This window comes from Mytilus trossulus, chromosome 10, assembly GCF_036588685.1.
Source record: "Mytilus trossulus isolate FHL-02 chromosome 10, PNRI_Mtr1.1.1.hap1, whole genome shotgun sequence".
Taxonomy (NCBI): domain Eukaryota; kingdom Metazoa; phylum Mollusca; class Bivalvia; order Mytilida; family Mytilidae; genus Mytilus; species Mytilus trossulus.
The window spans coordinates 8,105,146-8,131,158 of NC_086382.1; the positions used below are offsets into that span (position 1 = coordinate 8,105,146).

Here is a 26,013-nt window from a genome sequence, read left to right on the forward strand (position 1 = left end):
AGACTGTTTAAATATTACAGTAATCATAATTGACATTTTACCCTGATAAGATTTATTTGAATAAAGAAGTAAAAGGACTATATTTGGGCTAAGTATAATGCATTTAAACATTAATTTCTTTGAAGGCAGTAATTGTGAGACAGAAATAGAAAAACAGGAAATCATGGATGTAGATCTAGTTGTAAGCATGTCTGCTGCCGCTGTTTGCTACGTGCCTCTGTTGATTGTTTAGTTTCCGCAGAACAAGATTTCTGTAATCAATGGTGAAATTTCAACAGAATTTTCTGCTTAATTTCGTGTATAAATTGTATGTGTTATATGTGATTATAGTAAATTGAATTTCAATCAAAACCATGAACAGAAAATCAATAAAGCTCTTGTTGGAATCTGATTCTGCAATGATCAACACAACTCTTTGAGGTCTGCAGCAAGAAATGTCAAAATTGAAGTGCCTTTTGCACCAAAGTCGATAGTAAATTAATTCAAAGATGTAAAATGCAATGTCAGCAGAATTTTTTGTTGATTTTGGTCAAATTGAAATTGTGTGTAATGCTGTATCTGAAGATAAAGGAAGATGGATAGAAGATAGATTATATCAGTCAATTGGTGAATAATTCAGCCCTAGATTGATCATTTATTTAAATTTGATTGAAATGTTACATTTATTTATTAATTGACATTAAATACACAGGGCAGAAGGTTCATCACACTAATTCATTTATCTAATGTATTAACCTGGTAGAATACCACCTACAGGCAAGAATTACTATAGATTACTAAAAACAACTAATTTTCTCATAGGATCTGACTGAGGGACAGCCTTTAATGTCATAATACAATAGAAAGTTCAGAGTTTTTGAAAAAAACCTTGCTACAATTATAATTATAATTATTTACAAGTTTAAATCGAAAACAAACCTATATTTGCATTGGATAAAAAACACAAAATTTATAAGTTTGCATGTAAAACAAATTCTTGGTAGAGGGTTCTTTTAAAAAAATACACCACAAACAACATTTAACAGGCTATTATTTCAAGACAGGACTTGGAATTATTTTTAATTATGGAATTTGCATAATTTTTTGTTGTTGAAATTTTTAATAAATTCCATGCTAATTCTGTATTGTAAGTTCTGTGTTGCGCACAACACTTTCTATTACAAAGAAGACAGCACATTTTCAATAGAATGTACTGTGCCGTGCACAATACTTATCTATACAAAATGCATTGTATGGAAAGTGCTTTGCACTGCTCAAAACATTATTATATTGAATAAACATGGAATTTATCAAAAATTTCAAGCACAAGAAATTATGCAAATTCCATAATCAATAATACATTCCAAGTTCAAATAATAGCCTGTTATTTGCCCAAAAGACCCAAAAAATGAAAGAAAAATCATTCGAGGAAAATTCAAAACGGAAAGTCCTTAAATCAAATGGCAAAATCAAATGAAAAGTATATTTTAACAAATTTCATTTAACAATACAGGTCCAACAACTGATGTTCTTAAAACCCTGCTGACTGACAGCCATTGATTGCTAAATAGATATATATATTTGTCTAGCCCAGAAGTTTGGTCATGTTCACTGTACAACTGTAGTGATCTGTAGTCCTTCCCATGTTGAATGTCAGCAAGTAATAATAGCAGTGTGGTTTCCTAGAATGGAAATAGAAATTTGAATAGAGGAAGATTTCAAGATAAAAGATATCGATACTGTATTGAAAAATCTCCTAACCCAAAAGCAAAAACACATAAAGATGTACAGTAGTAGATATCCAATGATATTTATTCAATTTCTATGAAACATATTTTTATGATTTCAAATATGAGTATTTGTTTATAAATCAATATTTTACATGGAAACAAGGAGGATTTTTATTATTTGTTTGTGAAAACATTAGTTTCATATGTCAAATAATATGTATAGAATAATGTCTACCATCCTCAAATTTCAGCTTTAATTTCATTAAGCATGCTTTTTCATTTGTTTTGATTACAATTAAGAACATTAAACAGCAATATACTTCTGAGAAATCTATTGCATGTCTGATAAAATTTAAAAAAACTAATAATGAAACCTTTTTTGTATGTTTTAATTATGATTAATTGCTTTATCGATAAAGTGTTGTCTCCCTCAAATGAAAGTTGAAAATTTTATTCAATAAATTTGTAGCTTTATGCTTTACTGCTCTTGAACGGATAATGCGGCTACATTATCCCAACATGCAACATGTACTTAACAAACTCAAAGCCATTGAGTTCTATATTTCACATTGATGCCTTCAACAACGAGAAATTTTGTCAATATAAGGGAACAATGAACTTTTAAATCATACTAGTGAGAGATTTTATTAGTTATAAAACCAGGTTGAATGAGAATGTCTGAACCAAGTCAAGAATATGGTAGTTGTTTTTCTATTCCATTGATATGATAGCTTTTAATTTTTTCAGTTTAAATGAACCTCCCCTTTTTGCAATTTCGCCAAATGATAAAAACTAAAAGGGGTGAACAGAGGGGTACCTGTAAAGTGCGAAATGAACCAGCTCAGTATTTTTGTTATACTTTTTCACACCTTACTTAAATCAGGTTCAAGACGGTGCGAAGCAGTCCCATGCAATCCTTCATACAAAAATAGCTGATAAAAAAAGAAAATAACACTTAATATTTCATGGTCCAAAACAATTGTCTGGATAATATTACTTCCATTAGTAACATTCAACTAAGACTTTTATTTTTTAATCCAAGGAGGTATTATAATTATTTATAGAATACCATTGAATTATGTCAGTTGAAATGTTAAAAATTTATATTTACAAATAAATAAGCATCAGAGAAAAAAATATAGTCTTGACTATTGAAATTCTTAACTGAAGCCATGCAATATGATCTTTGGCCAAACTTTAATGATTTAACCGGAATTTTTCTCCGAATAAGAATGCACAAATACGCCGTGTCGACAGATAATTTAAACTGAAAGGTCTTCATCATCTAGCTGAGTATTGTTGTTTTGTTTTGTATACTGTTGTTTGTCTTTTAATCGTTTATCTTTTTTTGCCATGGTAAATAGTAGTTTTCTCTTGATTTATGTGTTTTTATAAATGTCACTTTGGTATCTTTTGTCTCTCTTTTACCACTATCAAATATTTTTTTCTATTTTTCTATCATTATAAATAAGGAAGATGTGGTATGATTGCCAATGAGACAACTGAGCTCCACAAGAGACCAAAATGACACAGAAATAAACAATATTAGCATTTTGATAACTCATAACATCTAACTTACAGTTTATAAAAATTGATCAATCAACAATACATGTGTGTCTGTTGTATCGATATATATACATTCATTTTCTCCTTATTCCATTTTTGTTCTATAAGTCTTAGAATTTTGTGTGTTAAAACTATTTCCAATCCATTTTTTTATTTTACAGAATAAAAAAGAAGCCTTTTGTTTAATGAAAACTAAGCCACAAGTTCTAGTATCCCCTTTTGAGTCTTTCTTTTTTTTTATCTTTGAATGTCATAATTTTCCAAGTCACAAAACATTTTTTGAGTTATGTCCCTTTGTGTACTCATGTTTTATTTATTTTTCAGGTAAGACTTTAAGTATGAAGAAAAAGTAAGGTAGGATCTTATATTTTATGTTACATATTACATGTAGTGTGTGTGGTGTTTGATTAAATGTTGATGATAATACTGAGGAAATTAAGACAAAAGATTTTATTTATCTCACTTAAGAGTCATAATTCAAACAAGATGTGCAGAGTGTCCAATATACAGTAGATAGTGGAATCATATATGTATATATATATATATATATATATTATGCACATTTTCCACAATGCTTTACTTGCATACTGAGTATGTTAACTCTCAATGGTACAAAAATACTCCCCTTGGAGGACAGTAACTGTTACTTAAGTACCTGTAGACGAAAAAAATAAATATTGATAGTTGTAAATGCATGCGATGTAATTTTAAAGAGTGCTTAATTCTCACACCTTTTAATTTTCATGTCTTTCCTTTCCCCTCTTATCAACATTAACAAGTCTTTTGAGTATGATTTGTGGATACTTTGGTTTTTGAATGTTCATAACATCCATTTTGATTATAACACATATGTCTAGGAAAGGGTACTTATAGTTATCAGTATATTTCAATAATACTCTTGAGAAAACCAGATTTTAGCCTTCAATTTCAAGAACATAAATAACACAAGAAATGGCATTGCAGTTTCAGAATATTATATAACTTCCTTTTCCATTTACACATACTCTCTTATACTGTGGATTCATTTATTTTCGTGGGATACCAATTTTTGTGGATTTCGTGGTTTGAGGTGAACCACAAATTTGAATGTTCAAGGAAGAACAAATTCTCTTTAGGCTTGTACGAAGATTTTGGTGAAACCACGAAATCAAATATCCACGTAAATACAATATATCCTCAATCCACAAAAGTTAGTACCCACGAAATGAATCCATAAGATCATAGACTGAGTAGTCTAAACAATTCATCATTATATTCATCTAGGGTTAAAGTTGAACAATTGGAATTTTAATTGAGCAATGGATTGCATGTTTTCATTCTGAAGGTCAGTGGTACTCAGACTAAATTTTCACTCCAGCTTCCTCTGCCAATAACAAAAGCTGGTTGCCATTAATTTACAAACCAAATGGTTCTGAAGTGGCATTAAAAACACCATTAATCAATCAATCAAGGTTTCTTATGTGCCTTTTGGTTGTACATTTTGCTTCACATGATGTTCTTTTTTATGCCTCACCAGTACGACAGTCTTGTCTGAGATTCCGTTCGTTATTTCTTTCGTTGGTTTGTCTGTTTTTCAGTTTGTCTGATTGTTTGTTTGTTTATAAAGTCTATCCATCTGTCCTGTTTTAGGTAAAAGTTTTTGGTCGAGGTAGTTTTTGATGAAATTGAAGTCCAATCAACTTGAAATCTTAGTACACAATGATATAAAGGATTTGATATGAATTGTAGATTTGTAACAAAATATGTCTTTCTCATTCTGAAAGATTTGACTGTGGAATTGTATCAAATTGTCGTTTATATTCTGTACCCTTTTGAGATGATCTGTTGCACTCCACTAACATGTATAATTGCTAATCTGAAGTTTTCCATAATGATTTGTTTTGTATACATGATTTAGAAGGGTAAATTACAAACATTGCCACTATTTTTATAAGTACAATCTTCTCTGTTATTTAGAGTAACAGCGGAATGATTGTGTTTGTAGAATGGCATTCAGTAAAACCAACAGTTGACAATACCTTGGATGAATCATCAGGTCATAAAAAGTTAATATGGCTCATTATTAATGGTCAGTAATGATTCTCAGGACAATTGTCAATACTGGACACATCTGCTGGTCAGTTATATTGACATGGTGATATGTTGGTGATATTCTCAAATGAGAGGCTAAATAAGGACACTGGACACTGATCATTATTCTGATATTTATTTTGAAGCTGAAGGGAAAGAAAAATGGATTTTTTTTTGAAAAACGAGGACAAACTTTTAGAGAGCAGTGGGGAGCTGTTTCATATTTCATAGAAAAATAAATAAATACATTTATATATTTTTTCATGCAAAAAATCTTTTCATTTTGTTTACTTATTAACAGACTTGATTGGACATATATATCTTAATTAGTCATCATTGTATATTGCTTTTAAAATAAGAAGTTTTATATAGAATAGAACATTGCTTTTTTTGGTGTAAATATGTGCAGTAGTGAACAAACAATGACACACAAATGAATAAAAGATGGTGGACAGCGAAAAACTGTTCATAATTTTTGTCCCTGAATTATAAATTCTTAACCATTGATAGTCATTAAATATTTCATACACATTATTGTTCTTATTGACAATTGTACTAGTAATGTCCTTTTATTATGAAATAGTTTATAAGTAATAATTTGCATTAACATAATAAGTGATATTTGATTTTTTTCCTGATGTTAGATATATATATTTTGATATTGATTTTTAAGGAATACAACTATAGTTTAAAAGTACTTTAATTTGGTATTCTTATGAAAAAGACATCTTTTTTAATTAACTGAATTCACATTAACAGTTAATTTTTACTGTATTCAGGAATAATCAAAGAAGATACATTTGTCATTTCACTCATCTGTTGAAGTCCATCATTACAAATTAATTAGTCTTTTAATCCTTGTAAATTGCCTTGTAGACAGGGGAGAGCCTAGATCTACTGTTGATGAGGTTGGTCTTGGACAATGAAAGTGGTCAGTGATAGATCTATAATGCTGGACATCTGTCATGACCAATAAAACTGACAATGGATCAACTTTAATTCTCAGTTAATAAGTTAATAATTGATTTCAGTTAATTAAATTTACTTCCAGAGAAGGTGACACATATATATTGGTTCAGTCAGAGCCCTTTAGGGAACCAATAGCTTAGAAAAAAAGAATTTTAAAATCTATATATAACTAGAAACTGCTGTTTTGTGGTTTATGACTTGAAATTTTCCAGAAATTGCACAAACAAAAAATAATTGCAGTGAAAAGTTACATGAACTTGACTATTTTTTTTCATAATTCAACTGATTTATATAATAGATCAAGGATTTGTATAGTGAACTTTGGATACTATACAAATCCTTAATAATCAAATCCTTAATAATATATAGAGAAAATATTATCGTATGTTTTTCTATGTTGTGATGTTATGCTATTGTTTCAGAAAAAGGGAGAAGGTTAAACGGGCCCATTAAAACGTTTAATCCCGCTGCAAATGTTTGCACCTGTCCTAAGTCAGGAATCTGATGTACAGTAGTTGTCGTTTGTTTATGTAATATATACGTGTTTCTCGTTTCTCGTTTTGTTTATATAGATTAGACCGTTGGTTTTCCCGTTTGAATGGTTTTACACTAGTAATTCTGGGGCCCTTTATAGCTTGTTGTTCGGTGTGAGCCAAGGCTCCGTGTTGAAGGCCGTACTTTAACCTATAATGGTTTAATTTTTAAATTGTTATTTGGATGGAGAGTTGTCTCATTGGCACTCACACCACATCTTCCTATATCTATGAAGAAATTGTATGATGATTTATATGTTATAAATATTGTCTCATTACAGTAAATCATTTGTCTACCTAAAATACATTTTTGTATTGTCAGTCCTTCCCGTCTTTGTGTTGGATTTTATCTTTTGTTTTTTATTTTGATAATTTTTTTTCATAACATGATTAAAATATTAATTTTTTTTTTTATTTTTATTTTTTTAAATACACAAATGGTAAGAAAGCAGATACAAAACAAACAATGAAAATATTTACCTACAAACTAAATGTCTGTTCACCTTTTTGTTATAACTTGGTATTAAAATTGTAAGTGACTCAGTGATTTCCAAAGATGCTTTCCTTAAAAATGTGTTTCAGCGGAGAAAACTGTTGCTCTTGGCTAGAGAGATTCCTTTGGAAAGTTAAATTAACACATAGGATGATTCATCTGTTGATTAAAGGAACTTCTTCATTTGACAAAATACCCATAATTGGTCTAAATTGACAACCGTGCAGCAAATAGCTCTGCCATGCACTGGACGTACAAACGCTTTCAGTAATATTAATGAACCAATTTCCCTTCGTAAATCATCTTTTTGATTCAATTAAAAGATGTGGAACATATTTCTACTGTCATTTTTTTGTCATTTTTATAGCGGTCATTTGATGTTTATTATGAATTTTTTATGAAGGAACTTTTGTAAAATGGAAAATCTGCTTAAAATTGGATTAATAATTGTGAAGAAATATGTGATATTGGTGATTTTGACATAGCTGATGCCAGAAACATGAATTAAATGTAGATTAATGTTTAATGGATATTCGAAGATTTGACAATGGAAGATAATTGTCAAAAGAGAATTTTGTAAAATTTGCAGCACTTGGGATTTTGATATATTGCAGTGCAATTTTATAAAAATGTTATACTTTGGATTTTTAATAAATCAGAAATATGTTGTATTTAGAAAGTGCTTTATGAAGTCAGGATGACAAAATGAAAGTGATTTAATGTTCCTTGTTTTGTTGTGATGCAGATATAACAGTCATAGAATAGCATTAAAATTACGGTGATTTGTAATTAATTAAATGAGACGAAAAATTTATCTCTATCAGTTTTAATGAAATCGTAATGAGCAAAAAAAAAAATAAAGTTTTACTATGAGTTTTATGAAATGGGAACATTATTAGATGTTTTGGAGAAAATGTTGAAATTAATTTGTAAGGATTCGTCAATAAGGAGAGTTCATGTCACTAAGAAGGTTAGTTTAAATGTTGTTATATTTCATGCATGTTCATTAAATATAATTCGGAGTTAAGTATGACATCCATTATCACTGTACTAGTATGAATATTTGTTTAGGGGCGATGCTGAAGGAGGCCTCTGGTTGTGGGAGTTACTCACTGCGTTTAAGACCCATTGGTCAGCCTTCAGCGGTTGTGTACTGTTTGTCAGGTTGTTGTCACTTTGACAATTATTCCCCATTTCCATTCTCAATTTTATCAATAAAGGAGATACGTGTGTGAACTTCAATGAGACAGGAACCCCAAATGTGATAATGAATGACTTTTTACATCCAGTTTCAAATTAAATGTGTTAACTATAGGAGGAGAACAATGTGTGATATAATATGATCCCTACTTTGTACTTGACCCAAACACTGAAATTTAACATGCTTATTCACAAAGTAACAGTCCACAGGAAAGCAGGCCAGTTCCTACCCAAATACATTATTCTGACAACCAGCACATTTTTTATGTTCAGATATGTACCGCTGTTGAATTCGGAGCACCCAACTTATCAGATGAGCAATTAATATTTACTTACACCAAAAAGTGGTTATCTATATATTTACAATAAAAAGATAAAGCAAAAATGAAATTAGTTTTAAGTCTGATGATGCTTTACAATGTCAGAATGATTATTAATCAAAAGAGCCCACCAGTCTTTACTCCTACTCTCTAATGCTGTGTGCTTATTTGAGAAGCAACAAATGCCATGTAACAGTCTTTGGTTTACCCAGTCTATTGGGTAGCGCAACTATTAGACACTCTTGCTCTTGACCGACTCAGGCAAACACACTGTCATATAATACCATTGAGGCATTATGAAGTCCCACAAGGACAGATTTCTAAAACTGAGTTATTAAACTACCTGATATTTTTAGAATTTGATATCCACTTCGAAAGGACTAAAATAAATCAATAAAAACACAGCAATAGCTACTAAAGATATTTTTTCATACACATATATCTTGAATATTGGAATAACCATTCCGGAATAATAATTGTCTTCTGTTTTTGAAGATTGAGATTCATTGTTTGGGAAACAGTGATAAAATTCCTCTTAATGTAACAGTTATAGCTATCTCACTGGATATTTATAGTAAGTGATTATGAAAATATATATTTTTACACCTGAATTAGATAGGTTTTCTACTGAACTAGATTGAGTTATCTCCCTTTCATTTGTTCAAAGAAAAATTCTGATAATTTGGTTAGACCCTTAGTGAAATATATTTAAGTAGTGAAGCTGCAGTAAACTGTTTGCTATTCTTATTTCTACACAGAAGATTGTTTCCTAGGTATTTTGCCTAGTTGTTATGAGAACTTAGACAATTATTATGAAAGTGCCAAGAATAAATGACTTAGAATATGTAGTGTGCCTTATTCAATAATTATAACCATTCATTAGATTCAAGAATAAATTTCATCAAAATTCAGATAGAGAGTAGAAAAGCTAACAGTTTACAGCTTCACTGAAATAAATCTGAAATGCCCCAGCCTGATTCACCAGTCTAACCAATCATCGTTACCAATGAATTATAAGTACATGTACAATGTCAAATAGTAATTATAGACAGCAGTTGTTGCAACCAAAACAAAACAAGAAGTTAGAACACTGGGTTTACTGTAGTATTGTTTTGGTTGTCTAATTAAAAATAAATGCTCAGCCTAACAATCTTTGCATAGAATAACCCACAGGCCCACCTCAGCCTGATAATGCCTGTAAAAATCAAGTCAGATCTGTAAAAATCATCTATAACAGGCAAATATAATTAATGTAACTTAAACTTTCAGTTTCTAAAATTCAGCTTTGGGTCTTAGATTAAAAAGTCTATTGGTGCACTGGCTTTCTATATTTTGCCAATCTGTAGGATATGGAATAAAGAGATCCTTGGAAAAGGGCACATTTTCAACCCCCCCCCCTCCCCTTCCATCCTTATTCCCCATTTCTTTCATATGTGATATATGTGATATATGTGTATACAACATAAACTTTAGACTATTGGAAGGACACAAATATAAATTGAATACTAAGAAGAGTGTACACTTCACTTTTTTTAAGAGGTTTTAACTTTCCTTAAGAGGAGCCATTAGTCCTAAGATGTCATTGAGGGCGTAATGGATCCAAACCTCTTATATATGCTATAGAGACTTGTGTTTAATTGGCAGTTTTAATTAGTGAAATGTTTTCTTCGATTACAACATCTTTATGTACTTAGTCCTATATGTCATAATTATAAATAGACTGGTAATATTTCCCAAGTTAAAATTATTGAATATTCCGTGTTCGTTAAGATTTTTTCCTCGTAAAACCATGGCATCAAAGGATCTGGTAATACTTCACAAGTCTTTTTTCTTTATTGTAGTCACATTTTTGGGGGGAAAGATGATCATTTCTAAACTCATCAACACAAACGTGAAGTTGGGTTTTTTATTACACGAAACATTTCAGCTATTGTACAAATTCTATGCATTATACCTGTGGTTGTTTTGTTTGGAATTTAGTATGAGTTATTTGCTGGACTAAAAGATGATCATTTCTAAACTCATCAACACAATCCTTAAGTTGGGGTTTTATTACATGAAACTATGATATCAGCTATTGTATAAATTCTCTGCATTATACCTGTGGTTGTTTTGTTTTGGAATTTAGTATGATTTATTTGCTGGACTAAAGTTATGATTTCTTGTTGGTAATTTTTCAAGTATTTTGAGTTAGAAGTGCCAAGTAACAATCTTTTTATGTCGTAGCCAATCCTGTGCATTTTTGTACATTTTCTTATGTGTTTTAATCACATTTCTTCTTCTTCTCATTCTTGAATACAAATAACTGTTTTTCGGAGGACACCAGCGAGTGAGATTTTCATGTGTTTCGTACTTTTATACGGATCCTAATGTCTGACTGATATTTGATGTGATCTTGTTAAATACCTGATATTTATTTCCCTTAGTAACTTTTCGATTGATGGAAACTGTTCATTGACTCAATTATCAAGGATTGTGTGGATACCATGGACTGTATAAAGGTAGCATAAACATTTTTAATTTCAAAAACATTTTTTTTTGAAGAATAAAATATTTAATTTTTAGTGTGAAATTTCGTGAAATTTAACTTCATTGAATGAGTGACTGTCAGCTCAGCGACACATCATTATCACAAACAATACTGGGAACTTTATTAGATTGATGTGTAAAATGTGACTTTCATTAGAGATTAAGATTCCAACTTGTAAGATTTCAATTTTAAAAACATATATTTCATACAAAAAAAAGAGACATATATTTTACGAATGATTTATGTGTTATAGTACCAGAAATCAGATTTCAGAGTATGGGAAAATATTGAGGATTGAAATTTTCTCAGATCGTAGAATTTCATTATATTGGGATTAAATATAATTTTGCTGAATCAGATATGTGGACAGTTTAGTTGGCATGAGAAATAAGGACACTGACTCACTCATTAGAACTGACTCTCGCCTATCCTGATGTATCAATATCAGTTTGGTATTGATGATGAAATTGATTTTGTGAATGAATCAGCTGATTGAAGGGGAATCCCCTAATTCCATGACCTGCTGTGATCTTAATTATCCCCAATCAATATTCCATATCAAGTTACATCATTGGACTTTGTAGTATATGTGGTCACTGGCCTGGGATAATGAACTGACCAACTGACCATATGGTTTTTGTAGTGAGATTGTCTGTGTAAACAGAAGTAGTAAAGAGTCAGGACTGCAATGTTTGGGTTTATTAAGTGTTTTATTGAGGGATGTTTAGTAAATAATTCAACAATTCCAGTTTGGTGATAGTAGAATTTGAAATTATTGATCAGTGAGAATTTAAGTATCTGCATTTAGTGAGGAGAGATTATAAATTATTTAAAAGGATAAATATTTCTTGATTTCACAAACTAAATCCAAGTTAACTGTGGTTATATGAAGAATATGTTTGTGAAATGAAAGTGTGTTTTTAATGAAAAATGAAAAAAAGTGTTATAATTGAATATTCCGAAGAAGAGTAAATATTTATGGATTTAATGGAAAATTATCAAAGGATTACATTTCATTGTGAAACAGATATTTGGAGAAACACGATTCTGTAATTACTGACAAGATTAGAGTAAGAAAGATGAAAGACTTACCCAAATACTTTGAAAGCATTAAGGTAGGTTAGATTAACTGATTAAACTGCATAATCTGTCTAATGGGCAATGTCTTATTGGAATTATGGTTAAAAATTGGTCACACTGTGCAGTCACAGTCGGGTGTCTGTCTATTTAACTCACAGTGGATTCATTATTTTGGTTGGAAACCAATTTTTCATTGGATACAAATTTTTTGTGGGTTTTATGGATACAAGATCGATGATCCACAAATTCAAACGTTCAAGCATTAAAAATTTTCTTAAGGTTTTGTTTGCAGAGAAACCAAAAATTCAAGGAAATGTAATTGTGGTTTTATTTTTATTTGAGAACGTTCATCTTCATGGAATATAAGTTGCAAAATTTGCAAAAGTGCAAATTTAACTCAGCACTCACTCAACGGTTCAAAGAAGTATACTGGTAGTTGTCATGTCCTAAAAGCTCTTACGAGAGTATTCTGAAATTATCTGTAAAGCAAATATGTTCCCCCTGAGTAGCGGTATATCGGTTACCCACAATGAAATGAATGCACTGTATCCTTATTGTGGCCTTACAAATGCTGACCTTACTGTAAATATTCCCCCTGGTCAGTCCTAATCACCAGCTGTCCAAGATAACTTACAATAGAACATGAGATGTACCTGATAACTCAAATTAGTGCCAGCAGGATTTACATACTTCCTGGGTGATAGGTAAATTGACCAATTAATGCTTTGTGTATTGGGGTCAGCTAGTCACAAGCAGATTTTGTTGGATAGATGTACTGTTGATATGGTCAAGGCATATACCACAGTACAAGACACAGTTTAGTTTATATATAGCGTATATTGGGGTCTTAATGTCTGCTGATATTGACCAACATACATGTAATTTTCTTCATTCTTTTAATTTTAGCATCCAATTATTCTCTTTAAAGTCTTTACATTTTTTGTCCATTTTTAATTTTTCTTGGGGGTATAATTGTTCTTGTTTTTTTTGGTCTAAATATTCTCTAATAATTATTTCTATTTCATTAGCCCTTTAATTGAACTCTATTTTGGAGTCCCCTTCCAAGTACTTGGAACACCTCCCCCCCTTTTTTTTCACTGAATGCATTTGAATTGGGACATATCGTTGGAACCCCATTTATCCTGGGTAAAACATGCACCCCTTTTGAAAATGGCTGGATCCGCCCCTGGATGTTTTTATAGAACTTCATTTGCTGTTTGACAATTGTTGAAGTCAGATCGAAGACCATTGATTGGTTGTTATATGTCCAAAATCTCTTTTTATGCATGATTATAAAGACATTGCATTCATTTGAATTCTGCTTTAACTGACCATCATAAATAAAATTTGCAATTTACAACTGACTTGTAAATCTGTACATACAGACTGAATTAAGAGGCAATTTGTATGAATTGTACATTTTCTAATATTTCTATTTCCTCATCAATTAAGAGGATTTATATCAGAATACACATTGTTAATTACATTATTGCATGTTTAGATGTAATTTACAAGATACAAATTAATCAATTATACAACAGCATGTTAAATGATAAATATAAAAACATTCCAACCAAGTTTAATTACTGCTCAGAACATGCTTTGTGGTTTAAGTTGGTATAGTTCACAAGTGTTTCATGTTTTTTGTTTTCTACATAGATTAGACTGTAGGTTTCCTGTTGGAATTATTTAACACTGAAAGTCATATTAGGGCCCTTTATAGCTTTCTAGTTTGTGTGAGCAAAAGCCCAATGTTGAAGGCGGTACTTTGACCTAGGTATGATTGTTAACTTTTTTATACGACCGCAAATTTTGAAAAAAATTTCGTCGTATATTGCTATCACGTTGGCGTCGTCATCGTCGTCGTCGTCGTTGTCGTCGTCGTCGTCGTCCGAATACTTTAAGTTTTCACACTCTAACTTTAGTAAAAGTGAATAGAAATCTATGAAATTTTAACACAAGGTTTATGACCATAAAAGGAAGGCTGGTATTGATTTTGGGAGTTTTGGTCCCAATATTTTAGGAATTAGGGGCCAAAAAGGGCCCAAATAAGCATTTTCTTGGTTTTCGCACTATAACTTTAGTTTAAGTTAATAGAAATCTATGAAATTTTGACACAAGGTTTATGACCACAAAAGAGAGGTTGGGATTGATTTTGGGAGTTTTGGTTTCAACAGTTTAGTAATTAGGGGCCAAAAAAGGGCCCAAATAAGCATTATTCTTGGTTTTCGCACAATAACTTAAGTTAAAGTAAATAGAAACCAATGAAATTTAAACACAATGTTTATGACCACAAAAGGAAGGTTGGTATTGATTTTGGGAGTTTCGGTCCCAACAGTTTAGGAATTAGGGGCCAAAAAGGGACCCAAATAAGCATTTTTCTTGGTTTTCGCACCATAGCGTTAGTATAAGTAAATAGAAATCTATGAAATTTAAACACAAGGTTTATGACTATAAAAGGAAGGTTGGTATTGATTTTGGGAGTTTTGGTCCCAACAGTTAAGGAAAAAGGGGCCCAAAGGGTCCAAAATTAAACTTTGTTTGATTTCATCAAAATTGAATAATTGGGGTTCTTTAATATGCCGAATCTAACTGTGTATGTAGATTCTTAATTTTTGGTCCCGTTTTCAAATTGGTCTACATTAAGGTCCAAAGGGTCCAAAATTAAACTTAGTTTGATTTTAACAAAAATTGACACCTTGGGGTTCTTTGATATGCTGAATCTAAAAATGTACTTAGATTTTTGATTATTGGCCCAGTTTTCAAGTTGGCCCAAATCGAGGTCCAAAATTAAACATTGTTTGATTTCATCAAAAATTGAATAATTGGGGTTCTTTGATATGCCAAATCTAACTGTGTATGTAGATTCTTAATTTTTGGTCCAGTTTTAAAATTGGTCTAAATTAAAGTGCAAAGGGTCCAAAATTAAACTAAGTTTGATTTTAACAAAAATCAAATTCTTGGGCCTCTTTGATATGCTGAATCTAAACATGTACTTAGATTTTTGATTATGGGCCCAGTTTTCAAGTTGGTCCAAATCAGGATCTAAAATTATTATATTAAGTATTGTGCAATAGCAAGTCTTTTCAATTGCACAGTATTGTGCAATGGCAAGAAATATCTAATTTCACAATATTGTGAAATAGCAAATTTTTTTTTAATTAAGAGTTATCTTTCTTTGTCCAGTAAAGTAAGCAAGAAATATCTGCAAATTTTTTTTTTAATTGGAGTTATCTTTCTTTGTCCAGAATCAACTTAAATCTTTGTTATATACAATATACAATGTATATTCACTTTTTACTACCAACTGATAAATTTAAATAATCTTTACCATTCAGTGATAACAAGCAGTTTTTTTACATCTTAATATTTTATGGTGTATTTAAATGAGTAGTAATTGTTGCAAACTCCATTAGAATATTTTAATTGAAATTAGTTTTGGAATAAGGGAAAGGGGGATGTGATTAAAAAATTGGGTTCAATTTTTCTCATTTGAAATTTCATAAATAAAAAGAAAATTTCTTCAAACATTTTTTTGAGAGGATTAATATTCAACAGCATAGTGAATTACTCTAAGAGAAAACAAATTTTTTTAATTCATTTGAATACATTCATTCTGTGTCAGAAACCTATGCTGTGTCAACTATTTAATCACAATCCAAATTTAGAGCGGAATCCAGCTTGAATGTTGTGTCCATACTTGGCCCAACTGTTCAGGGTTCAACCTCTGCGGTCGTATAAAGCTACGCCCTGCGGAGCATCTGGTTGTACATTGTGACTAATGGATGTAGAGTTGTCTCAGTCTTTAGCACTTATACCACATCTTCTTATATATCTTGGGGCCTCGGTGACCAAGTGGTTGAAGTAGTTAAACACTAGCCTGAGTCAACACTGAAGTTGTGAGATCGAACCCCTCTAGTGTGGGTGCACTCGACTCCAATCTTAATTGACTTAAAGATTGTCAGTTTACCTATCGAAGGTCATGGTTTTCTCCGGCACTACTGCTTTCTTCACCCATAAAAACTGATGGTCATACTGAAAAAGGGAGTTCAAAAGGAAGTGAGACATAACCTACTATCAACACCTTGAAGAACAAAAACCTTGTTCCAGAAAAAATAAATCATAGGTTTATGTATGAAAAACAAATAAGTATATGGTAATTATAAGTCATATATACTATTGCAAATATCTGTTGACCTAGTTAGGCATGCACACATGTCATTGGGATACTAATATCCTGCAGCCAACCTACATTAATGTTGGTAAAGCCTAAAATATATTACCTATAAATAGCTCTTTATTTCAAAAAATATATATAGATTGAATTGAACAGTTCTTGATGAACTTATCAATACCTAAATAAGTTTGGGTGCATAAACAAAATATTATAATAGTTATTTCATACAATTTAACTTTAAGGTAGCTCAGGTGTTGAGACAAATCCTTTTGGACCCCCTTATACTTTGAAAAACCATTTACAATTTAAAGTTGCACAACATTTGCCAAAAATTACATTGTCTCCTTTGTTACTAAAATTATACCTGTATAAGTATCTCATTAAGAATATCAGCTGTTTAAGACAAAAGGAATAATAATGTTACAAGTGGATTTTTATTTATTTATCAGCTGTTTCTAACTTTTCTTTCTATTCTGGTATTTGTACAGGTGTGTGTGCTATTTCAAACATTTCTTGGTACCTTAAAACTGGAGGAGTTATTTCCCTTATTATAAGAGCATTAAAATCAGAAGTTTAGAAAAACACCATAAAGTTTAAAAGAAGTAGCATATAATATGTATTAAATTTTTTATTGGCCTTAATGTTTTTTAGAAGAATTGACAATTTGCCTCTTTTTTTTTTTGGTATCCAAAATATTTATAAAGATCAGATGCTGATCTTAGATATTTATCTTGTTTACTAGTGCACTTTACCACTGCTATTTTAACCTACATAAAAAAACTAGGCAACCACAAAAACCTCGACATGCATAAAAAATAGATCTGATTAAATTGTAATCTGATTTGCAAACTGCTGCATTTAGTTTTACCTAAGTAAGTGTTGTTTAAGGTGCAATCGTATATACAGATCTCTGGGCCTTTGAAATGATATAACTCTGTAGAAGATGCTTGGTTTAATTGAGTGCAGCATGGACAAGATTCTCTCCACATCTGGTTGTGTTTGTTTAAGGTACATCTATGGATCAATGGTTACAAATAGGATGATGATGTAGAGGGAGATTTTAGAAAGTTTTTGTCTTCCTGCTTTCTAGCTGTTGCCCGACTTTGTGACTATGAGCTTGGGTAGAAAAAAACATTTTTTTAATGCATTACAGATTTTATGGGGGTGACTAAAAATTTGCCAACCATTAGCTCCCACAGTCAACTTGTGTTATAGTAGTTGACCAGGGACAGATCCAGCCATTTAAAAAAAAGGGGGGGGGGGAGTTGGAGCTGACATGTTTGAACAGATATTTTTTCTTCTAAATTTTTATTTTCAAATACATTATCAAAAGATAAGTAAAAATTGCACGATTGCTAATTGTTTTAAGAAATTCACGATGTAGATGTTCAACAAAATTTTTCTATTGGCTTGTTACTTTTGAATTTAAGCATAAAATCAAGTATCGACTCTTCCTCTATCCAAGAAGACTCAGGTACCAATGAAAAGTAAATTAATCCACATTAGGGTACATGTAGGTCCTGATTAGAGAGTCCTGCAGGATGAAGGGAGGGTAATCTAGAATGTGGATAGAAAATGAGAATATAGATAACGTCAAATTCATTGAAAATGACACTTGTAGTATTTCCACGGATTTCTGATTACCTTTGTTATATAAAAATTGTAACACAAACTTTTTAATAATCATTTTATTAACTGGATTTTTGTGACAAAAATGTCGGTTATTGAATTGGGGATGTACGGCGGGCGGGCGGGCGGGCGAGCGTCAATCAAATGTTGTCTGTGCATTAACTCATGAACCGTTCAACCAAAGCTTTTAAAATTCTAATATGTTGTTACTGACAACTAAATGAAGGTCAAGTTCAATAATGTTGATTTTGACTTTTACCGTTCAGGAGTTATGGTTCTTGAAAGATTTAAAAATGGAGTTTCCAGTCGTGTCTGTGCATTTACGCATGAACTGTTCAACCAAAGCTTCCCAAATTTTAATATGTTGTTACTGATGACAAAATGGAGGTCAAGTTCAATAATGACGATTTTGACTTTTACCGTTCAGGAGTTATGGTTCTTGAAAGATTGAAAAATGGTGGTTCCAGTCGTGGCCGTGCATTTTCTCATGAACTATTCAACCAAAGCTTTTAAAATTTTTATATGTTGTTACTGGTGACAAAAAAGAGGTCAAGTTCAATAATGACGATTTTGACTTTTCCCGTTCAGGAGTTATGGTTCTTGAAAGATTGTAAAATGGCGTTTCCATTCACGTTGTTGCATTTACTCATGAACCATTCAATCTAAGCTTTTCAAATTTTAATATGTTGATACTGATGACAAAATGGAGGTCAAATTTGATATTGATGATTTTCACTTTCACCATTCATCAGTAATGGTTCTTGTGATATTGCCAGGACACAAATAAATGTTAATAAATCCGGTTTGCTGTTGTTGTGACAGTCTCTTGTTAAAAATATATATTCATAGGGACAGAAAATTACCTATAAAACAGGCCTCCTGTAGATCCCTCAAAGAGGTGTTGCACTGAGGCAAGTGTGGGTTCTTTATGTGCTTTGCAGTATAGGCTACACACTGACCTTATAATAGTTGCTACACTTCTAATGTCATTTGATCTTTGTTCATGTTGATGAAGAGTTTTCTCATTTTTCAATCATATCAAATTTTCTAAATCTTATAAAATTTTAAGTTGTATAAACAAACTTCTACAAAAGCAATGCTGAAGTTGTTTGAACAATAAGTGATTTCATTTGCTTGTTTTATATCTGTATAGACAATCCCAGAAAACCAGCAAAGCTTTTATAACTGTTAAACAAATAAGACTTTCACTATCTGTTGACCATCTATACTGTTTTATAGTACAACCCAGATGGTTTCTTCTCATCTTCATAAACAAATGATCAGTTAAACAGCTAATGGATTTATAAAATTTGTTGATTGAAGCATATTGCACTTTGTAGAGTACATGATATATGTTGTGTTTCTTTGGTAGTAGGATGTCTTTCAAAAGGTTTACATCCTGTGTTTGCTTTTCTAAATATGAAAATTTGGCAGTTATTAAAAGAGATCTACAAAAAGGGGGGGGGGGGGGTTAGGACCTTTATCGAGACTCCGGGATCGGGTGTTTTTAAGCTCAAGATTTCAGGATTGATCCTTTCGGGATCTAGGAATTCTTTTTTCTAATTTCTGGATGTCAGGATTTTAATTTTTTTAATTTCAGGAGCTCAGGATTCCATGTTTTTAAGCCCGGGATTTCGGGATCAGGACCCCTCCTACCCCCTCCATACAAAGGTGAACCCTTTTCCACAATATTTGCTATCTTTTTTCTTTTTTAATTACATTTCTTCCATTTAATTTGATTTTGAAATAGTCAGAAGCATTATACATGTAGTATATTATTATGTTAAATATTTTCACAAATTATGTTCGTCCTGTTCGAAATAGAAGCTTAGCCGTTTTACTGATTTTAAATCAGACCTTTTTTCTGTCATATATGAGGCCAGGGGGGTTTGAGAGATTTGAAGAGAATACCCTCCCCTCTTGAAAACCAATAAGAACTGAGTGTTAAATGTGATATTTTCTGTTTGAATTGTAACTGTTAAAGTTGAGTATGATTGTATCGAACCCCCTTTGGAAATTCCTGTCTATGGGCCTATTGAGGGCTTTATACCTGCTATAGTATTGGCTTTTATTGTCAAGCGTCAATACCCTAATGTCAATAAACTCAAAAAGTGTATATAGAAATAAGTAGATGCACTGGTATTGGTGCCAATGAGACAACTTTCCGTCCAAGTCTCAATATGTACAAAGTAAACCATTATAGGTCAATGCACGCCCTTCATCACAGAGTCTTGGTTAACACCAAACAGCAAGCTAGAAAGGACCAAAAATTACTTATATAAAACATTTAAAAAAAGAAATGATCTGATGTGCATGAAAATTATTTATTCTACTGTTATAATTAGCTATTACAGACAGACAGAAAATAAAATTAAACTTTTTTAATAAAACTTAAAAACCATTTTTTTTCATTCTATTATATCTGGAATTGGGCCAGAGTAAAATCAGATATACTTCATTCCCCTAAAAAGAAAAAAACAAAATGGTAGCACATTATTATTATGTTAAGTTTTGGTGCATAACAATTTAATAACTGCACTGAATGGAACAGGAACAATAAATGTGATATTTCAAGTGGGCAAGACACATTAATAATTTAAGTACATTAAATGCCAACCGAACCCAACTTCCATCAATTACTTAATTTCCGACAGAAATTTGTTTATGACAGAAGAGATCAGGAAGCCAAAAATAACCATCAGACTTAAAAGTGTACCAGTAAGTTAACAAAAGGAAACCAGATCACCCATAACAAAAGGGAACCAGATCACCTAGTGTCATCTTAAATTAAACAAATTATCTACACACATGATAAGCAATGGTTAAATCAGGGAAGGGTTTGGTAGAAAATGTCAGAATATGTTTTCACATTTATTTTTTCTGCAAAGGTTATAGGTTATTAACTGATTACTGGATGGAAGTGTTATCATTGAATACTACATTAACATTCAGACATTCAATAAACCAATGATTGAGGAATAATATTGTTTCTTCAATATATCTTGGTTCAAATGTGTACTGTACACTAAGAGTGCATTTGTTTCTAACCCGAAATTTTGTCATCGATGACTATCGTTTAGTAAACGTTGAGATGCTAGAAACAAATACGTTGTTTAATAAACTTTATCGACCCCACGTTGTCAGACAGAAATAGATTACAATCACGCACTGTAAACAAACAGGGTAAAAGTGCGGGAAATGAATAACCAGTACTTTGTGAAAACAACACGTGCTCGTAATTATTTAAACGACAGATGCAGAAACAAATGTATCGTTTACACGTCTCAACGATAAACGATCAACGACTACGCGACTATTTTGCGCGTACATCGTTTACGTGAACGATGTCAACGTTGACCAAAAAATGTAAGAAACAAATGGATTAAACTACTACGCGTGTAATTGTTTACATCGTTTAGGTTAGAAACAAATGCGCTCTAATTTTCTAACTAGAAGTGCTTCATGTTCCATTTAACCATGCTGGTTCTAATAATTTGGGTTACAGACACCATATTAAATCACTCCCCTACCCATAAGAAAATCTTGATTAAAGGCTCAATCATTTGTCAATACACATGACTAGAATAAAATTTCATTTTGAATTGGAGACTATGCAATCCAATAATGGTCCTTTTTCATCAGCTTTTTTTCCCACATTTATAATGCCCCACCTATGATAGTAGAGGGGCATTATGTTTTCTGGTCTGTGGGTCCATCCATTTGTCCGTTGGTCCGTCTGTCCTGCTTCAGGTTAAAGCTTTTTGTTAAGGTAGTTTTTGATGAAATTGCAATCCAGTCAACTTGAAACTTAATACACATGTTCCCATTCTTTCTAATTTTAAGACGAAGTTGGAGTTTTTACCACCATTTCACAGTCCACTGAACATAAAAATAATAGTGCAAGTGGGGCATCCGTGTACTATGGACACATTCTTGTTTTAAAAGCTTTTGTGATTGTATTTTTGAACTGTATGCTGAGGTTCACTCGATATCTAAAAATGCTTTATAAAAGTACATTAGTCTCTCAAATTTTATCTTCATATGTTTTTTAGTGTTTTCTTTTCTTTGTGCCTAAATTTTGATTTTCTTTGGGATCAGAATAAAAGAATATAAATCTGTCATGCATGGTGCATTTTGAATCATAAAGTAGTTTTTGCAGGTGCTTGATTACATTTGATATGCACCTTTATAATTTGTAGATCTCATTTTATTTAGAAGTGATGAGGTATTAGAAGATAAATTTTGAGATTTGTATTTTATTGTTAAATCTATTGATGTGACTGTTGCTTTGATGAAAATGTATGTATTCAAAGGGTTTAATGTCATGACTTTGAGCAGTATTTATACTCTTTTGCAAAAACAAATTATTGAGATTTCAAATTTGCAATTAATTTATAATAGAAAAAAAAAATGAGAAAAAAAGAGTAAAATTTAAATTGAAGACTTATAAACATCTCATGATTGTTCCAGTTATAGCAGAAAAGACAGATAATTTCAGTTTAAAAATAACAAATTGTGAATCTTTTATTTCATTTGTACTAGTGTTGTCAACGGTTAACCGTATGAACGACCGAATACCGAATACCAAAAACGCTAATCGGTTAACCGGACTTTTTTTTTCAATTTTGATAGATATATAAATTTGTATTGAAGTCATTAAAAAGTAAGGTTCTATTTAAAAAAATGTCATCATGGTAATTAATTTGACAGATCAGTAAATTGATTGCTATTGTTAATCCTATAAACATAAAATTAATTAGAACTTGTCTCTCAGCTTGGGGCAGGATCTTAAAGAAACATAATTAGTATACATGTTTTTTTAGCAGTTACTCTAAATTAGTAATGTGATTAAATTTTACGATTTACTTCATTATTTCGTTTCTGATCTAATATTGTGTAAACCTACATTTAAATGTGCAACCTCCGTCGTGCAAGGCTTAGTCTTACTTTAAACGAAATGCTAACTCAAAAATTGTGAAATGCAAACCAATGTGAATGTACTCAATGTATACGTGATAGTACGAGTATCATGCAAATGTATACGTGATAGTATGAGTAACATGCAAACAAAGTAAAGAAACAGGCCGTACAATGACCTATAGTTGATAATTTCTGTGTCATTTTAATCTCTTGTGGAGAATTGTCTCATTGGCAATCATACCACATCTTCTTTTTTTATAATTAATCACTCAAAATGAAACACTCCACATCATTTTCGCAGACAACAAGTGAAAAGGAAAGAATAATCAGTTTCAGACATATTCAATTCTAGGAGATCAAGAAATTTTTTATGGCCCCGCTACAAAGTTGTCGGTGCCATATAGTTTTACCCTTGTCCAAATTCCAAAATTCCGTAATTCCGTCATTCTGTCATTCCCCAACAAACCATTATACAGAGTTTTTTTCTAAACGCCTTCAGATATTGGGCTGCTTTTTGGTATATGAGTTAACCATGATGAGTTACAGATCAAGTTTAAGTTTCGTTCTGCTCCAATAATTTTTTACCGAAATTACAGGCTTTGGACTTTGAGAAATTGTTGAAAATCACAGTTATACAGACTTTTTTTCTAAACAGTTTCAGATATTGGGCTGAATTTTGGTATGTGAGTTAAACTATGATGAGTTACAGATCAAGTATAAATTTCGTTCCTCTTCGCTAATTTTTGCTGAAATTACAGGCTTTGGACTTTGATAAATTATTGAAAATCATAGTAACACGATTTTTTTCTATAAGCCTCCAGATTTTAAGCTGATTTTTGATATGTGAGACTACCATCATGTGTGTGTCCACATATGTTATTAATATTGCAGATTTTTCAACATTTTGGGACGGGGCCATTCATATCGCTTTGACACATCTAGTTTTATTTTATTTTTCAATCTAAAGTTGGTACAAACGCTAAAGTTGATACAGTGTAGTTGATTATTAAAAGTCAAACTTCGCCAGGAATCCTCACAGACAAGCCTGATAATGCTAGAGGACAAACTTCAATTCTAAAAGCGTAAATTTATGACTTGGATGAAAGGTTGTCAAATTGACACTCGATAACACATCTTATATCTATGTGTAGGCTACTATTGATAAGGCTTGCATTAGCACCAACCTAAACTACTGGTTAACCAGTCAAACGATTATCCGAGTAACCGTTTAGGCAAAAGTGTACGATTTGACAACGCTAATTTGCAAGCACCAACCCAAACTACTGGTTAACCGGTCAAACGATTATCCGAGTAACTGTTTAGGCAAAAGTGTACGATTTGACAACACTAATTTGTACACATGTGCTTTTTTTTGCTCTGTCATGACATTTTTGGTGTAGAAGCATGCACATTTTTGGTGTAGAAGCATGCACATTTTTGGTTTGCCAACACTAGAGGTTTATTACTGTTGTCAGCATAGTATCTCAGTGTCAACATCTGGTTGATTAAATTGTGCTCATCATAAATGCAGTTTTGCTATTTTTCTTTCCTTCTGTCAATCTCTCTATCTCTATCATTGCTGTTGTCAGCATAGTATCTTGTCCTCAACATCTGGTTGATAATTATACTGATCCACATCATTTAAAATTCCATTTCTTTACTCAGTCATGCCGTTTTGCTATTTCTCTTTTTTCCTCATCTCTCTATCTCTGTCACTGCTGTTGTCAGCATAAATATATTGACCTTGACTATGGGTCCATTTCTAAAACAGCCAACAGTTCTTATTTTTTCATGCCGTTTTGCTATTTCTCTTTTCTTCCCATCTCTCTATCTCTGTCACTACTGGTGTCAGCAGATTGTCTTGTCCTGGACATCTGATTGATATTATACTCATCATAATTCCATTCTTTACACTGTCAAGCAGTTTTGCTATTTCTCTTTTCTCGTCATCTCTCTATCTTTGTATTGTTGTCAGCAGATTGTCTTGTCCCCAGGACATCTGGTTGAATAATTATACTCATCATAATTCCATATTTTACACTGTCAAGCAGTTTTGCTATTTCTCTTTTCTCATCATCTCTCTATCTTTGTATTGTTGTCAGCAGATTGTCTTGTCCCCAGGACATCTGGTTGAATAATAATACTCATCATAATTCCATATTTTACACTGTTAAGCAGTTTTGCTATTTCTCTTTTCTCATCATCTCTCTATCACTGTATTGTTGTTGTCAGCAGATTGTCTTGTCCCCAGGACATCTGGTTGAATAATTATACTCATCATAATTCCATATTTTACACTGTCAAGCAGTTTTGCTATTTCTCTTTTCTCATCATCTCTCTATCACTGTATTGTTGTTGTCAGCAGATTGTCTTGTCCCCAGGACATCTGGTTGAATAATTATACTCATCATAATTCCATATTTTACACTGTCAAGCAGTTTTGCTATTTCTCTTTTCTCATCATCTCTCTATCTTTGTATTGTTGTTGACAGCAGATTGTCTTGTCCTGGACATCTGGTTGAATAATTATACTCATCATAATTCCATATTTTACACTGTCAAGCAGTTTTGCTATTTCTCTTTTCTCATCATCTCTCTATCTTTGTATTGTTGTTGACAGCAGATTGTCTTGTCCTGGACATCTGGTTGAATAATTATACTCATCATAATTCCATATTTTACACTGTCAAGCAGTTTTGCTATTTCTCTTTTCTCATCATCTCTCTATCATTGTATTGTTGTTGACAGCAGATAGTCTTGTCCTTTTAAACATCTGTTAGATACATACAAATATTACTTATACTTCAGCATATATCA

The 26,013-nt window shown here is 31.7% G+C and overlaps 1 protein-coding gene across 8 annotated transcripts in view; it reads left to right on the forward strand.

The window, feature by feature from the left end:
• The window catches only part of LOC134686806 (neuron navigator 2-like), a 302,687-nt gene that overhangs the window by 87,135 nt on the left and 189,539 nt on the right, over positions 1 to 26,013 (forward strand). Inside the window, exon 1 of one of the 8 annotated variants that reach the window (XM_063546595.1) lies at positions 12,374 to 12,505. The exons of the other annotated variants lie outside the window; for them this stretch is intronic. Within the exon in view, the coding sequence (XP_063402665.1) occupies positions 12,470 to 12,505 (36 nt within the window). The 5' untranslated portion in view covers positions 12,374 to 12,469. Of the gene's footprint in view, positions 1 to 12,373; positions 12,506 to 26,013 lie in introns of those variants that run through there. 8 annotated transcript variants of the gene reach the window in all.